We start from the raw sequence: 17,190 nt of genomic DNA, 5'->3' as shown, positions 1-17,190 counted from the left end.
TTTCCTGTGGCGACAGGGTTTTAGAAATATGAGTTAGTGCTTCCCTGGGAAACTAACAGGGAAGTGGGGGAAGGATGGAGAGGCCCATGGGCTTCCTACAATCCGGGAGCAGAAAAGACAGGCAATAATAAGTGTTAAAAGGCAAAGTTACAGATATATCTTTTCTGTTCTTCCAAAAGATAAAATTATCTAAGGGTGAAACAAATTTAGACCACTGCCCAACCAAGGTCAGCATGAACGAAGACCATATTCTTTTCAGAACACAAGGTAACCACCTGCCTGTTGTAAAAGGCACCTAATAGTTTAAGTACTGTGTCTATATCTTAAGGTGAGTCACTTGCTGAAAGAGTCTAATTCATAAAAGGAATACAGAAAATCAGTATCTCTAAGATGGAACTTTATAATGGTTATAATAACTATAGCCAATACATTAAAACTGCTTATATATTCAAAAGATGTAACAGAATTCAATTTTACATTTATTGAGCACATATGTATGTGATATATACATGTATATAACATATGCATATCATATAACATATCCCTACTTTTTGTGTGCCAGTACTCAGGCTTGAACTCAGGGCATCAAGCTCTTGCTTGGCTTTTGCACCCAAGGCTGGCACTCTACCACTTGAGCCACACTTCTACTTCCAGCTCTTTTCTAGTTAATTAGAGTGCCTGAGTTCATTCAACATGTATTTATTGAATTCCTGCAAATCCTACGCTCTGAAGGATACAGCTGTGGAGAAGCAAAGTCCCTACTTTCAAGGAGCTAATATTTTGGTACCATAGACACTAAGCTATGTAAAGTATATATTTACATACATTCAAGAGGTACCAACAAAAAATAAGCAGCTGGCAGCATGTCATCTAGTAGGAATACACTCCATCAAATGAATGCTAATCTTGTTGGACAGCATGACTTTCTGAATGTTTACTAAAGAATGTCACTTTGTCTCAGTCAGTTCATAAGATGAGTAGACATGCTTTTAGATTTCCACAAACACTAAAACTTTTTTTAATAAGTTTTTTATTGTGAAAATACTGTACGGAGGGGTCACAGTTACATGAGCAAGGTAATGAGTACTTTTCTTATCAAGCATTGTTGCCTACCATCCCTTTGTTTTTCCCCTACCATCCCTTCCCTCCCACCTCCACAACTACACTTCCTCACCCAGACCCCACTCCCACCCCCGCCTCCCCCCACCCCCTGCCTATAAAGCTCGTTTTTCAACATAGAGTCTTGTACATCTCATTGTTACAATGGGTCAACCTGTATCCCTATTTAACATTTTGTTTTTTCCCTCCTCCTCCCTGAATTATACCTATATCAAATGCAGTGAAAACAGGGATTATACCGTGGGGGAGAAACATACAAAGTAACAACCAAAAAATCACCTGGTACCTTATAAATATGTTAGAAACAATAGCAAGAAAGAAAAAAACCACTTGTGCCCCTACCTTGGGGTTCTAAAGACACCAGCAAGGAGTTTCGTTCATACTGCAAACAATTGCTTTGTCGCCATCTAGTGTCAGAGGGCTACTCATTCCTTTTCTGCCATTTTAGGACCATGAATTTAGTGTCCTCATGAAGTACTCCAGAACTTTAAGAAACATTTGTTTTAAGGAGGAGGTCTTTGCTCTAAGTCATTTCAGAATTTTCCTTTTGGAATGGCCTTCAGGGCCAGTTATATATTCTTTTTTTAGCAATGCAGAACCGTGGGTGAGTATGTATATTCTGAAGTTGATGATCTGGTTTGAAGTCTCAAAGACACTTGCAGTTTCTCACTCTGACTAATTATGTCTTCCTTTACAACATATCTTACATTTGTAATTTTTCATTATCTGTGCTAAGTGTATAGATTAGGTTCTTGTCTTCCCTTGTTAAACCAGAGTTCACCAAAGTTTCTGTTCTTGAACCTCTTGAGTAGATATTTTTAGTATAAATTTCTAATGTCCATATATTTATAGCTTATTTATGTGCTCTATTCCACTACTATATTTACTTATACTTACATTATTCTAAAAATAGAAAATCAAACATTGAAACGAACACAAATTCTGATTTTATTAATGATTTTAGCTTTATATACTAAATACATGAATTTCGTTTGCTTTTCCTAGATGTATTGTAAATAACATCTTTTCATAAGAATAATATGATTAAATGTGTTTAGGTATTCACTGAAATCTTAACTTACACCTTATAAGACTGTTATTTATAGATCTTGTTCCTTTAAAAAGCTACATGTTTGGCTGGTTTTGCTACTTGTTTTTAATGTCTTTTCCTGGGCACTGTCCCTGAGCTTTCTCACTCTAGGCTAGTACTCTATCATTCTGAGCCACAGGTCCACTTCCAGTTTTCTGGTGGTTAAATTGAGATAAGAATCTCACAGGCCTTTTCTGCCCAGGCTGGCTTTGAACACTCATCCTCAGATCTCAGCCTCCTGAGTAGCACTAGTTGACAAAACCAAATAAATTATAACAATCATTTTTGCTTTTTTCCAGGATCATGTTAAAAGGGTTTTTTTTAGTGAAACATATATTAATATTGTAAAAGTGTTTTTATCTTGTTTGAGTTTTTGTTTGTCTGTTTTGGGCAGATGTGTACTATTCTGGCATTTTTCCATAGGTAATGTACCAAAAGGCTGTTATTGTTCTTAGAAATTTTGTATTTTTTGTATTTTTGAAAACTAGTAAAGTGACCTGGAAAAAATGTTTGAGACATACCTTTAAAAGAACAGAAGAGCAAGACACAAAGCTTAGACACAAAGTAATAGAATTTGATCCAAGTTTTATAAAAATATGTTCATGTATATTCATACATAAGTCAATAGAGGGAAAATACCAATGTTTTAGTAGTGGTTATCCTGGGAGCTATAACATTTTATTTCTTTTTATTTTATTGCTTGCACCAAAGCTTGCACTGAGAGCCTAGAGCTTTCATTCAACTTGCTTGCATGACTGGTGCGCTACCAGTTGAGCCACACCTCCAAACCTGGCTTTTTGCTAGTTTATTGTAGAAGGAGTCTAGAGGACTTTTTTGTCTGAGTTGGTTTCAAATGGTGATTATCCCAATCTTAGCCTCTGGAATAGCTTAGACTACAGGAGTGAACCACCACTGCCTGGTCATTTGTGCTTTTTTATTCATGCTTTTCTTTAATTTTTATTATGTATAAGTAGCTGTAGAAAAGGGTTTCCTTTCAATATGCCAGTCTCTAAGAACAATTCATCTTGATCAATGTCACCCATTTCCTTGCTCTCCCCATCTCTCCCAACCCCACCCATTTCCTCAATTTACCTAGTTCCATTTTTACATATGTTCATTGAATATTATGAAAAAGCAAAGAGACAGCATCCAAGCCCTGAGTTCAAGCCCCAACATCAAAACACAAACACATACACACAATCCATTTAGCCATGCTTTTTTCTGTTTTCCAAAGCTTAAATAAGTAATGTTTATTAACTTTAGGTCATAAAACCTTTCATTTTGAAATTAGGTGACACCAAGCCAGGCACCAGTGGCTCACACCTGTAATCCTAGGTATTTAGGAGGCTGAGATCTCAGGATCATAGTTCTAAGCCAGCCTGGATAGGAAAGTTGGTGAGACCCTTATCTCCAATTAAGCACCAGAAAAGCCAGAGCTGTGGCTCAAGTGGTAGAGTGCTATCCTTGAGCAAAATTCTCAGGGACAGTGCCCAGGCTCTGAGTTCAAGCCCTAGGAACAATTCAATAATAATAATAATAATGTGACATTAAATATTTTTAAATCAACAAATTCCTGATGGTGCTTGCATTCCTACACCCAGATTAACTATGCTCCTGTGCTGTTTGCGTGGTTAGCTAAAATATGTTTTACATTAGATTTAAAAAGAAGGGTTCTCCTGCTAGGTTGGAGCCTAAAAATGCTTGGCTCTAAGCCAGCCACACTGGGAAGGAAAAGATTGGGATAGATGTGTGTGTGTGTGTGTGTGTGTGTGTGTGTGTGTGTGTAGTGAAGGGACAGAAAGTATATCATATATAATCTATAATTTATATTTTACCACAAATATTATGCTTCTTTTATCTAAACCCTTCTGAAAGACAAAGGATTAGTCCAGCCTAAAATAATGAAGATAGAAGAAACAAAGCCATACCAAAATCTAGAAGCAGGATTGGCCAATATTCTCAAGCCAATAGACGAATTCTGCACAAAATTCTTTGTGGGAACAGAGGTAAACAGAATTATCTGCTTCTAAAGTCAATACTTCCTTACATGAAAATATATAGTTAAAACATCTGTTGTTCACGTTTGTTCCTTGAAAGTTTTACAAAATTTGCACTTAAGAGTTTTAACCACAATATTTCATAGATTCACAGTTCTCTTTTTTTGTATGTTTTTATTGTAAAAATGCTGTACCGAGGGGTTACAGTTACAAGAGCAAGGTAATGAAAACATTTCCTATTGAGTACTGTTGCCTCCTCCTTTGTTTCCCCTACCATCCTTTCCCTCCCACCTCCACAACTACACTCCCCCCCCATCCCGCCGAAGTTGTAAAGTTCGTTTTCAACATAGTGCGCACATGGTTCTTTAACAAATATGGGAAAAGCTATAAACTTAGTGATGCTTTGTATTAATAATCTATAGGCCAACCTGAAACTATTTATCAAATAAATTAACTGTGAAAAAATCCTAAATATTAAAGATATTTTGTTTGGTTAGGCTAATACCTAAGATGAATACCAACTTTAGGTTAATCAACTAACACCTAAGGCAAGTATCAACCTTAATCTAGTATCAACTAGTAGAAAGACAGTAAAATCTCATTCAATTTGAAAGACAAATATCAATTAGATATAATGATAATGATGGCCATTTTTCATCTTATCTGATTGGACATTGCTCTGTATCAGGGTCTATGCCACTTTACCTCCCAAATCAATCATATCACATTTAACCTCAAGTAATCCTGTGAGGTTGATATTATTATTGTTCCATTTTACAGATGAAGAAAATAAGAATTAGAACTTCATCCACAGTCATAGGGAAAGGGGTTTTCTCCTAGCCAAGACACCAGGAAAGATGTCCTAGCTCAATCTCATAAAATGCAATTTTTATTCCCTTTGCTATTCTGAGCTTGATCAATGCCACTGCTCTGGAGAGCATAAGACCTCCCAGGCACAAGGCTCAGCCCTGGTACCAGAGACACACAGCCCAATCCCTCCATCCTCAAGGCACATTTTTCCCAAGTAAAGGAACAAAACATTTAACAGCATGATAAATGGCAACACTGGCATGGTAGGACAGGAAGTGGGAGGCTGGGAAAATTGACCCTTATGCTGACTGGACACTCAAAGTTGAACTGAGACTAGAAAAGTCAGAGGGAGAGAAGAGTTCCAAGCAGAACTAATAGCTTCAACAACAGTTTGGAATTATGAAAGTCCAAGTATCTGTCTAAAGATAATGGAAGAGCCCAGTGCAAAGCACAAGATATGCCTAGATTACTGAGTTACAGGCCCATACAGAAGACCCTTTGCTACTAGGTAATTAGAATTTCATGTAGTAAACAATGGGACACTACCAACTTGCATTTCACAATGAGGTTTTTTTGAATATTTTTCAATGCACATAAAATACTATGTCCTCCTCCTCCTCCTCCTCCTCCTCCTCCTCCTCCTCCTCCTCCTCCTCCTCCTCCTCCTCCTCCTCCTCTTCCTCCTCCTCCTCCTCTTCCTCCTCCTCCTCCTCCTTCTCTTCCTTCTCCTCCTCCTCTTCCTCCTCTTTCTTCTTTCTTCTTCTACCTTTTTCTTCTCCTTTCCCTCCTTTTTTCTTTTTTGGTGCCAGTACTGGAGCTTGAACTCAGGGCCTCATCCTTGCTTGGCTTTTTTGCTCAAGGCTGGTACTTGAGCCATACTTCTGTTTCCAGCTTTTTTCTGGTTAATTGGAGATAAGAGACTGACAGTGTTTTCTGCCTGGATGGGCTTCAAACTACATACAGTCTTCATATCTCAGCCTCCTGAGTAGTAGGGTTGCAGGTATGAACCACCAATGCCCAGTCATAAAAGTATTATGTATAAGTACACCACTCTGGGGAATAAAGTACATGCTTATTGTTATGCAGGTATTCTCATCATCCGGCACCAGAACTTTTTATTATCTTGACTGGAACCACTCCTTTATTCTCTCTCTTCCCTAGCTGGTGGCACCACCACTGAGCTCATCCTTCACTGTTCATGAATCAGTGTTTTCTTATCTCCCTCTCTAAGGTTCACCGAAAGGAGACCATCAGATGGATCAGGCAGAATCATGTTTTTCTCTTATCGACCAGTGGGGGTGAGGAGGGGGATGGGAGGCAGTAGAGAGAATTGGACTCTGCTGCTGAGTGACTTTGAGTCAGCCCTTTAACCGTCCGTGTTCTCTTTATTACGATGAGGGTGTGGGGCTGCTTCCTCTCCCGCCTCTGTGGTTCAGTGGTCCCTGTTAGGATCCTTCCCGGCTAACAGTTCCGTCTCTAACCCTTTTGCCTGGCTTTCTTCTGTTGCTTTACACCAGGTCTTTCTGCTTCCTCTTGCCTTGAAATGATCATAAGGCAGAAATAGACTATATAGCACATGTTTACTTGAGATTAAGTTTCATCTTTCCTGTTCTCAGCTTTAAAAGGTAATTACTATCACAGTACACAAGCGTTCTCAGGCTTCCTCTGATCCTACAAGTCTTTATTGATAAAGTCCTGACTTTCGTTCCATGGTGCAAACACACCTCTGAATGAGATGAAGCAGTTCCCTCTGGTACATCAGCACTTGGAAAAGCCATAACTGGGGCCTTTGCCGAACCGTGGCCTATCTCCCCAGCCAGCCATTATAAAATCAAGTAATGTTTCTGAGACTTTCCTCCTCCTGTTATATTAGATTGTCATGTGATTAAATTGACCTGTTGCTTTATATTGTTTTGTTGCAATAAGTCTCAGAGAAAAGACATGAGAGCTTTCATCTCTGAAGTTGTCATTGTATTCACTTGAAAACTAATATTTCCAGGAAGGCGAAGTTATGTATACAGACTGGAGACTGGAAAGAGATCCTGATACTGGTCGATTGATATGTAAGTCTTGTGAATTAAGTATGTAAGTACTGTTAATAAAATGTTCTGCCAGGTGCTGGTGGCTCATGCCTAAAATCCTAGCTACTCATGAGGCAGAGATCTGGGGATTGGGGTTCAAAGCCAGCCCATGAAGGAGAGTCTGGTTAGATTCTTATCTCCAATTAACCACCAGTAAACTGGAAGTGGTGCTGTGGATCAAAGTGGTAGAACACTAGCCTTGAGAGAAAAATAAAAGCTCTGAGACAGTGCCCAGGCCCCGAGTTCAAGCCACACGACTGAAAAAAAAAAAAAAAAAGTGAAGTCTTTTACTAAGCAGCATGGTTGTCACCTTGAGCTTACTATAAATACATATAAAAATCTCACAAATAAAAACCCACAAAGGTTATTAGTCTGCTAATATAATTTCACACCAAAATTTGATGAGTACTAACTTTTCTGATGTTTAAATTAATGAGACACTTTTAATTTCTATATAAAATAACTGACAAGTTTGCTCCCTGGATCTGGACTCTGGGCACTTAAGCATAGGTATAGGGTCACACCCAGGAACACAGGACCCCATAAACAAAGCTCCCTGTCTTTAATAGGCTCAGAGCCTAGTGGTTCATAACAGTTGAAACTACTTACTTTAAAGCTTCAATTTTTACCATGGTATAAAAAACATTTAACTACAGTTTGAAGTTCAGAGTAACATTATGCAAAGGAAGCAGTAGCTTCATGAACTACCAGCCAGACAAGGCATGCCCCGAAGCAGAACACTACTACGTGGTAGCATGCACTACTTGGTTTGCAGAAGGGACCTGGTCAGGCTGGAAGTTATTGGATGAATGGAGAATGAGTGGCCTGCAGGAATCTTTGGCCAGAGCCACAGCCTTACAAAGACAGCTGTGGCTTCTTCACTTGACTGAGCTGGCTTCAGAGACTAAAATTTGCCCTTAATGTGAGACAGTTTGTCAGTCATACCTGCAGGATAGCCATTTTAATCTGGAAGCAAACACACTTCTGTTTTTTTTTTTTCTATTGCATCCCCTGGCTACAAACTCAAAGGCAACATCAAAAGAGAACTATGACCCCAACGAGGGTCCTGGATGCACAGAATTGAGACTCATTTTCCATTTTCCATTTCTATGACTTAAAGTTGAACTCACAATTAGATACTGGGTATAATAAATTACAGTTAACTTCTTTTATGCTTGCTTAAGTAGCCATTTATTCCATACTCTATGGTTATTTTATGCTAGACACTATATTACATGGTATTTGTCTTTCTAACACCTTTGGGACATGAGCTGAGCACTTGATAACATGGTTTGGTTGTACCTCAGGCAGACTTTTAAGTCCTCTTGGTCTCTTGAAATTTTCATGAAGCTCCATCTCCTCCTACAGACAGCTTCTTAAACTGCTTTCATGCGGCTGGGGGGGGGGGGAGGGAATCACAAACAAGATGAATTTTTTTCCTATTTATCTGATAACTAGTGACAAGAGCAGCAGCAAGGAGAGAGCTGCCGGTTTCTGGGCAACCTTGTGCCTTACCAGGAATCTTCAAGATCACTGAAGAAAGTCTTAAAAGTATATATTTCTATGCTCTCTTCCAGGCAAGGAACTGATTGAAGGAAAATTAACCTTTTATTAATCCAGAAGAGCTAAACTTTTAAAATGTATTTTTCTTTACCTTAGAGGCTTTAAAAACAAAACTCTTAACTGTGCTACATAGAGGCACATGAAACTTAACAATCTTAACCTTTTTTTTTTCTTATTTCAATACTGGAGTTCAAACTCAGGGCCTTGTATTTGGTAGGCAGGCATACTAATGCTTGAGCCATGTTCCCAGACCTTTTTGCTTTCGCTATTTTTCACATTTATGTCTCAGCCATCCCAGACTATAGCCCTCTTACCTGTGCTTCCTATGGAGCTAGGACTGTAGGTAAAAACAGGTATTAGTTGAGAAAGGGTTGCACAAGCTTTTTTTTCTTTAAGTGAGCTGGCCTCCAATCCCAATCCTGAAAAGTGACCTGGGATTTCCCATATAAAGAAAGAGAGCCATCCCTTGACAGATTGATTCACCCCAGTGTGGCCCTTCCAACAGCAAAGAAGCCAGCGAACCTGTATGCCATTCATGATGGAGCTGTCCATACTGTTCAAAGATCGCCTTTCTACAACGATATTATCCTCACAATCGGAGGGTGGAATTTGGCCATCTGGAAAGAAGATATTATGGTAAGTTTACTGCAAGTTAAAGGAGTGGGTGTGTGGTCCTTTGTTATTGAGAAAGACTATAAGAACAATAGCTGTACAATGTAACAGTACCATCAGGTATTTTTTTATTAAGAGAAATTAGAACAGATGGTCTAGGCTCCAGCTTGTCAGCAGAACTACTGTGTAAGCCTTTTGAAAATGCAATCACTTGCTTTTCTTTCCTACGGGAAGTAAATAATATAACAAGTCCCTTGTTTTCTAAAAAACCATAGTCTTTTCTTATAAATACTGTGGGCAGTTGACTTGACTTGTGGGGTGTTTTTTTTCTGCTCCCTTTAAAATACAAGATGGGATTCTGACTACTAGATGCAATCCCAAGGGGAAACACTGGGTCTGTCATCTTTTCTTTGGTACTGGGAACATTTTGACAGACCTAAAAAGAAGAAATGAGAGGCCTCCTCACAAGGCAGATCATAGCTGGGAGGAGGTGTACATGGGAAAAGGGAGACAGGAGGAAGAGTTTGTTTAGGACTATGAGACAGTTAGGGTTAGGAGAGGGCCTAAGTCCAGGCAGATAGAAGCCAAACTGCCAAAAAAAAAAAAAAACAAAAACAGAAAGAATGATAAAATCCCAGTGAAGCAAAGATGTGGGAATAACAGTGCTTTTGGTAGCTGCATAAATTGCTATGTCCTTTTGGTGAGAAATTTAAGATTGTCAAAAGCTAAAGTGTGCACATGTGTGTGGAATATACATAATTATTGCCTTAAATATGCCTCTCTACAGCTCTTATTCTGAATTTTTTTTTCTGGTACTGTGGCTTGAACTCAGGGCCTGGGGTCTGTCCCTGAGCCTCTCTGTGCTGAACACTAGCACTCTACCACTCGAGCCACAGCATCTCTTCCAGCTTTTTTGAGTAGTTTATTGGAGATGAGACTCTCATGGACTTTTCTGCCCAGGCTGGCTTTGAACTGGGATCCTCAGACCTGAGACTCCTAAGTAGCTAGGATTACAGGCATGAGCCACTGGTGTCCCTCTGATTTTTTTTTAAACAAGAAAGAATTGGCCAGGTGTTGATGGCTCACACTTGTAATCTTAGCTACTCAGGAGGCTGAGAACTGAGGAATGTGGTTCAATGCTAGCCCCAGCAGGAAAATCTTTGAGACTCATCTCCAATTAACTACCAAAACACTGGATATGGCACTGTGGCTCAAAGCAGCTGAGAATTATTAGCCTTGAACACAAATGCTCAGGGACAGCACCCAGACCCTGAGTTTAAGCCCCAAGACTGGCAAAAAAAAAAAAAAGAATTATGTATGTGAATATTAGAACAAATTTGTCATATAAAATTGGGAAACTACATACCCATCAAGAAATAGACTATCAATGTACTTCTCTATGTTCTTTTTTTTTTTGTCTGTTTCTTTCTTTTTTTGTGAGGAGCAAGCTTTGTAGTTAGGCAAACAAAAAATAAACTCAGGCAAATGTGTCCAAAGGCTATGTGGTAGACAAGAACCTGGTTCCTGGTAGAAACTGTAGGAGCTAGGGGAAGTGGCCAGAAAGTCTAACTGGCACCTCTCAGGAGTCTACAACTCTTCCCTACCACATGGAAGTTTCCATCTTTCTGATGGGCTGTGGGTCAGGGGTGGGGGGGTGAGGAGGGGAGACCCAGTTCCATGGTTTAGATAAGTTGCTACAGATGTAAGCAGACACTTGACCACCCTCCCCCCCCCGGGGGGGGGGGGGGGAGGTAGATGAAACCACACTGCGTAGAAAGCGAACTCCAACTTCCCCAAATTAACAAACTGTCCCATGGTAGATACATTTATAAACCATCAGATACACCCATTTGAAGTTATGTATTGAGAATTGCTGTTGATTTGTAACACATAGCTCATAGATGGAATTGACAAACTTCTTTAGCTTTATTGGTAACCATAGATATTTCCATGGGAAACCAATATCCGAAAGCAAAGGAAAAGTATAAGTGAAATTGCCTTATAATCTTGTATGTAAAAGAATTTTCCTTATATAAAAACTCTGTAACAGGGGCTGGGAAGGTGGCTCAGTGGTAGAGTGCTTGCCTCACATGCATGAGGCCCTGGGTTCGATTCCTTAGCACCACAGCCAGAAGTGATGCAGTGGCTCAAGTGGTAGAGCGCTAAAGCCTTGAGCTGAAGAGCGGAGGGACAGTGCCCAGGCCCAGAGTTCAAGCCCCATGACTAACCAAAAAACAACAAAAAAAAAACTCCTGGAACACAGAAGTGTAAGTGTAGCTTAAGTGGTAGTGTCAACTTTGAGAGAAGTCAAGCAAAAGTACAAAAGCCCTAAATTCAAATTCCACTACTGGCATGATTAGATAGGATAGATAGATAGATAGATAGATAGATAGATAGATAGATAGATAGATAGATAGATAGATAGATAGATAGATAGATAGATAGATAGATAGATAGATAGATAGATAGATAGATAGATAGATAGATAGATAGATAGATAGATAGATAGATAGATAGATAGATAGATAGATAGATAGATAGATAGATAGATAGAGATTTATACCCACAACAGAAGGAAATAAGATTTTCTAGAGGGATAAATTTGTTAAATAATCATGGCCATCTGAGTTATACTTACAGAAAATCATCAAGAGTTTCAGGTAATAACAAAAAGCTTTCAGTTTTTCTCTTTTTTATATTTCTGTTTAAAGACTGGACCCCTCCTTCGGTCATGCTGTGCACCAAAAAGGTACACCTCAGGACACTGGTCTCTGACAAGGCCCGGAGTTTTCTATATTGGCCGAGAAGATGGAAATATTGATATCTGGGACCTACTTGAGAAAACCCATGAACCAGCCCAGACACAAAGTATTTGCTTAACGATGATCACCTACATCAAACCCTGGACCTATTCTGGTATGTTCATTCTAATCAAATGAACTATATCATTTTGGGTAACTTGGGAACATCTTGACATCTTGGCTGCAATGTTTTTGCTGAGAGGTTTGTGTTTGCCCCCACCCTTTTCTTTACTTTCCCTTCTTTTCCTTTTTCTTTTTTTCCTTTCCCCTTTCCCTTCCCCTTCCTTGTCTTTCTTTCTTCCCTTTCTATTCTTCTGCTTTCCTCTTTGCCCTTACTTTCAAATCTTGGCTATGCCCTGAGCTTCTCTCCTTTTTGACTTGTCGACAATTATTTCGGGGGCATGATCTTGAATCACACACTGGAAACATCCTTTTTATCATCTCCAAGTCACATAGAATGACACCAAAATTTTCGCTGTTTCTTTTCCATAGAGAATCGTTTTTATTTTTTTAACTTTTCATTGTAAGTGAGCTTTTTTCCAATATACTATCATTTTGTAGTTCCCTCAGGGGCATATCAAGCAATTCTTCCCATGAGATCAAACGGTTCTCTGGAATTCTATAGCTCTCTAAATTTTAATCTAGATTAAGGAGGAGAGCAAGCAATGCTTGACAATACAAGCATTCATTCACAGATGTGATGGAAAAGGCATTCATTTCCTTTGTCTCAATTTTTGTATTTTACCAAATTGTACCTCCATTGTCAACCCAAACTTTTCTGCTTTTTCTTTCGGTCATGGGGCTTGAACTCTGGCTTGGGCGCTGTCCCTGTGCTCTTCAGCTCAAGGCGAGCGCTCTACCGCTTGAGCCACAACACCACTTCCGGTTTACTAGTGGTTTATTGAGATGAGAGTCTCACTGACTTTCCTGCCAGGGCTTGCTTTGAACCACGATCCTCAGATCTCAGCCTCCTTTGTAGCTAGGATTATAGGTGTGAGCCACCGGCTCTGGGCTGCTTTTTATTAAAGAGATTTTTCTTTGTTTCTAGACCTGAAACTGTCATTCTATTCATTTCTCTCTCAGAAACATTAGATATGGCTAGGCACTGGTGGCTCAAACTTGTAATCCTAGCTACTTCAGGAGGCTGAGATCTCAGGATCACACTTCAAAGTGAACCCAGGCAGAAAAGTCCCCAGGAGAGTCTTGTCTCCAATTAACCTCTCAAAAACTGGAAATGGAGCTGTGGCTCAAAGTGGTAGAACACTAGCCTTGAGCAGAAGAGCACAGAGACCAAATCCTGGCCCTCAGTTCAAGCCCCACAACTGAGAAGAAAAAAAGAAAAAGAAAAGGAAAAGAAAAGGAATATTAGATGTGGAAGTTCTGTCTTCAGAGTTCCTGGAGTGTCACATTCTAGTGACTACCCAGTTATCTGTGTCACCAAAATGTCTCTTTTCCATCTGTGCTACAAAACACTGTTTGTACCTATAAGGATTATGAACCCAGATCCCAGCAGTTTGAACCCTCTGAAAATGAGAATAGGGAAACATCCATCATCTTCTAGGACGAGAGAAAATTACAATTCTGAAGCACTTTGCATATTTTCCCTTTTGAAATGCTTCAAGAACCCTGTGGTCCTGGCTGTGGGTTTCAGCCGTATGTACATCATGGTATTCGATAGCTCTGGCTGCTCTGGAGAACGGTGCCTCATGGCGTGTCTTAGGAAATTTTTCCATGTGTTCTCCTGGCTTCTCCTCTAGGTCAGCCTGTAAGCCCAGCCACAGAGAGGCTGAGCTCCCTGCCACTTTCCATACAGACACCAGCAGGGCCTGGTTTGAATGGCAGGGACACTAAAGGTTCAGAATCCTAGCCATCATCTCATCCTCTGGAAAAAATGACTACTTAAATGTTTCCATGAGCCAGTTATGTGTTGGGGACTAACTCCAAAAGCATTGTAATCACAGCAAGTCCTTTGGGAAATGACAGAAGAAAGCACATTTCATATTGAACTTATTAAGTGACTTTCTGTTTCTCCTCATTTTTTAAAACCTTTCAGCTAAGCAACAGTTTATAGCCATAGCTGATTATTATGGAACGCTGCATATATTAGAAATTCCTTGGACATTAAGTCACCCATCTACCAATGAGGTCAGTAATTTTTGGCTTTGAGGATTTATACGATCTAGATAATACCTTTAGAAGTGTGTTTAAGCTGGGTACCAGAGGCTAAAACCTGTAATTCTAGCTATTCAGGAGGCAGATCTGAGACTTGAACACACACACACACACACACACACACACACACACACACACACACACAATTCAAGTAAGCCAGGTGCCAGTAGCTCATGCCTGTAAAGTTAGCTACTCAGGAGGCTGAGATCTGAAGATTGTAGTTTGAAGCCAGCCCAGGCAGGAAAGGCCATAAGACTTTTATCTTCCATTAACCACCAGAAACTGGATGTGGAGCTGTGGCTCAAAGTGGTAGAGCACTAGACTTGAGAACAAAAGCTCAGAGACTGTCCAGGCCCTGAGTTCAAACCCCAGGACCAGCAAAAGGAAAAAAAATTACTTCAAGTAGGTAAAGCTATCTCATGATTAGAAAGAGGCTCAGTAGTTAACAATCAGTGGATTGGGAAGATGGTGACCTGCAGGTACAAGCAGCAGGGATTGGAACAGAGCCTTGTGAAGCCCATAGGGGTTGGGGGAGGTGGGGGGTATGGATGGGAAGGCATCCCTGTGGGTCATCCTGCCTCTATTTCTAACAGTTATCAAGTGTTAACTACTACTTTGAAAGAGAACTGAAGCAGCTGGAATATGTGCAGCAACGCAAAAGTATTCGTGAGGCAGAGAAGAGAGAAATGGAGCTAGAAATGGAGAAGAAAAAAATTGTAAGTTAAAAGTTCAACAGAGCACCTTGCAATCCCCTTCTTCAATGGCAATGGGCCTGTCTGTCTTATTCTATGGGTTCTATACACATTCTTCCCCTGGGTTTTTTTGGTTTGGTTGTTTTATTGCTGATCCTGGGGCTTTATATAAGGCCTAAGCACTATCCCTGAGCTTTTGTGCTCAAGACTAGTGCTCTGTCACTTTTGAGCCACTGCTCCATTTCTAGCTATCTGGTGTTAACTGGAGATAAAAAAATCTCATGTACTTTCCTTCCCCTGGCTGACTGTGAACTTCGATGGTCAGACCTCAGGCTCCTGAGTAGCTAGGATTACAGGCATGAGCCACAGATGCTAAGCTTTTCTCCTATTTTTATGAGAGTGCAGAGAGTATTTATCTGATTTCCTAGCTCACCAACTGTGAGAACTACCCGTTCACTGAGATTCAATCCTGCTCAAGTTTCAATGATTTGCTGTCATTTCAAAGTTCTTTAATGTGCCTACAGTAATTCAAAAGTTCAACGTGTCATTCTATAGAATTTTTATAGCTAGTGAATAATGCATTCATGCAGGCAATACTAATAGACTAATACTCTGTGGGTCAGAGCCCTACTCTGCCACCTAGAGGCTATGAGACACATAATAATGCTCCAATCTTGGCCAAGCTTTAGGAGCTACCATCCATGCCAATTTCAAAGTTAGAAAACCTGACAGTCAACTATCATCTGATGGAAGCTACCGTAAGTGTAATGTTCAATGGGTCAGAGAGAGGAGTCTTACTAGGAGGTAACGTACTGGCACTGTGGAGGTTGAGAGAATTGGGGATAGGATGCATGAGCTTTTAACTCAACTAAAAAGAAACCTAAACCTCTGAAGCCCACAACCTTCCCATTCTCTCTGCCCAGTTGCTATATATATATATGTGTGTGTGTGTGTGTGTGTGTGTGTGTATATGTATACATACATATATATGTATGTATACATATACATACACAACATTTTAGGACACATATATATGTATGTATACATATACATACATGTGTGTGTGTATATATATATATATATATATATATATATATGTATGTCCTAAAATGTTGTTGTGTTTTCTTACCCATTACAGATCGGCTTTAAATATTCTGTGAGTTCAGTTCTCTCATTCTCACTTAAGGTCATGTTAGTTAAGTTTCTGTTTCTCATCTGTTCACCCCTCCTTCACCCTCTTGTCTTCATTGTTCCATCATGGAACCCTTCTGGTCTACAAATACACCCCCAATGATACTAGGTCTCCATTAAAAGCATCAATGTGTGGAAATATTGTAACACGTGATGTTCACAAGTAGATTAACATTATAACTTGTTGATAAATACTAATTTCTTGCAGTAAAAGCAAGAAGATTCTTTTCAAAAGCATTGTTCAATTAGCTTTTCATTGTGTCACACTGCTACAAACAATTGGTCTTGATTTTTGGGTTTGCGGGGGAGGAGTCTTTGTTTTCCACACTTACAAACTATGGCTGAAACTCCTGAGTTTATCCACAATTGTTACTGATGTTAAATTCCATACATAGCAACAGCTCCTAGCTGTCCATGTCAGTGGGTGCATGTAGAATTGTGAATAACCCAACATAGAATTTGTATATGAATTTTTTTTCAGACAACTGAGAATTATAGTAGTCCTATCTTAAAACTATGTCATGCTTTTTACTTTCCAAAGCGTTTCTGCCTCCTTGTCCTCACATCATTTCCATTGAACAGAATACCTTCTTCTAAGTACAGCTGCTACTTACATAATTTCCCCTGGAACCAAACCATGGATAAACAACTGGATTGAAAAGGGCTCCTCTGTTGCATTTGGAACATGAGAAAGGTCACTGAGGAAAAACAATTAACATTAATAAAAAATGTTTCCATATAAAGGGGGAAAGGAGAACAATCACTTTTAGAACCTCAGAGGATTGTGGTAGGGATTAAGTGAGTTGAAATATTTACAGCACTTTGCCAGTAACTGGCACATGGAAAGTGCTATCAAGGTTTCATTGTTAGAGTGATTGTAGAGGCTGTGAGGATTACGCAGCCCTCCATCAAGGTTGGTCTTTATGAGTGCCCTCCAGGTGCGGGGGATGAGGCGTTCACCTACAGACCCCAGGGAAATCATAACCCAGCCCCTCACAAACATCACAACTGGATGCAGCTCATCTCTCTTTAATCTTTATTGAAAAGGTGATGAGCAGGGAG

The 17,190-nt window shown here is 39.8% G+C and overlaps 1 protein-coding gene across 1 annotated transcript in view; it reads left to right on the top strand.

Annotated features, from left to right (window-relative positions):
- The window catches only part of Dnai3 (dynein axonemal intermediate chain 3), a 49,226-nt gene that overhangs the window by 30,635 nt on the left and 1,401 nt on the right, over positions 1-17,190 (top strand). Inside the window, exons 14-20 of the mRNA XM_042681335.1 lie at positions 180-267; positions 4,085-4,215; positions 7,016-7,079; positions 9,166-9,296; positions 11,984-12,188; positions 14,127-14,218; positions 14,839-14,961. Of these exons, the coding sequence (XP_042537269.1) occupies positions 180-267; positions 4,085-4,215; positions 7,016-7,079; positions 9,166-9,296; positions 11,984-12,188; positions 14,127-14,218; positions 14,839-14,961 (834 nt within the window). The remainder of the gene's footprint in view (positions 1-179; positions 268-4,084; positions 4,216-7,015; positions 7,080-9,165; positions 9,297-11,983; positions 12,189-14,126; positions 14,219-14,838; positions 14,962-17,190) is intronic.

This window comes from Dipodomys spectabilis, unplaced genomic scaffold, assembly GCF_019054845.1.
Source record: "Dipodomys spectabilis isolate Male_0828 unplaced genomic scaffold, ASM1905484v1 ptg000002l, whole genome shotgun sequence".
Classification (NCBI taxonomy): domain Eukaryota; kingdom Metazoa; phylum Chordata; class Mammalia; order Rodentia; family Heteromyidae; genus Dipodomys; species Dipodomys spectabilis.
This window is presented reverse-complemented; position numbering and strand designations above follow the sequence as displayed.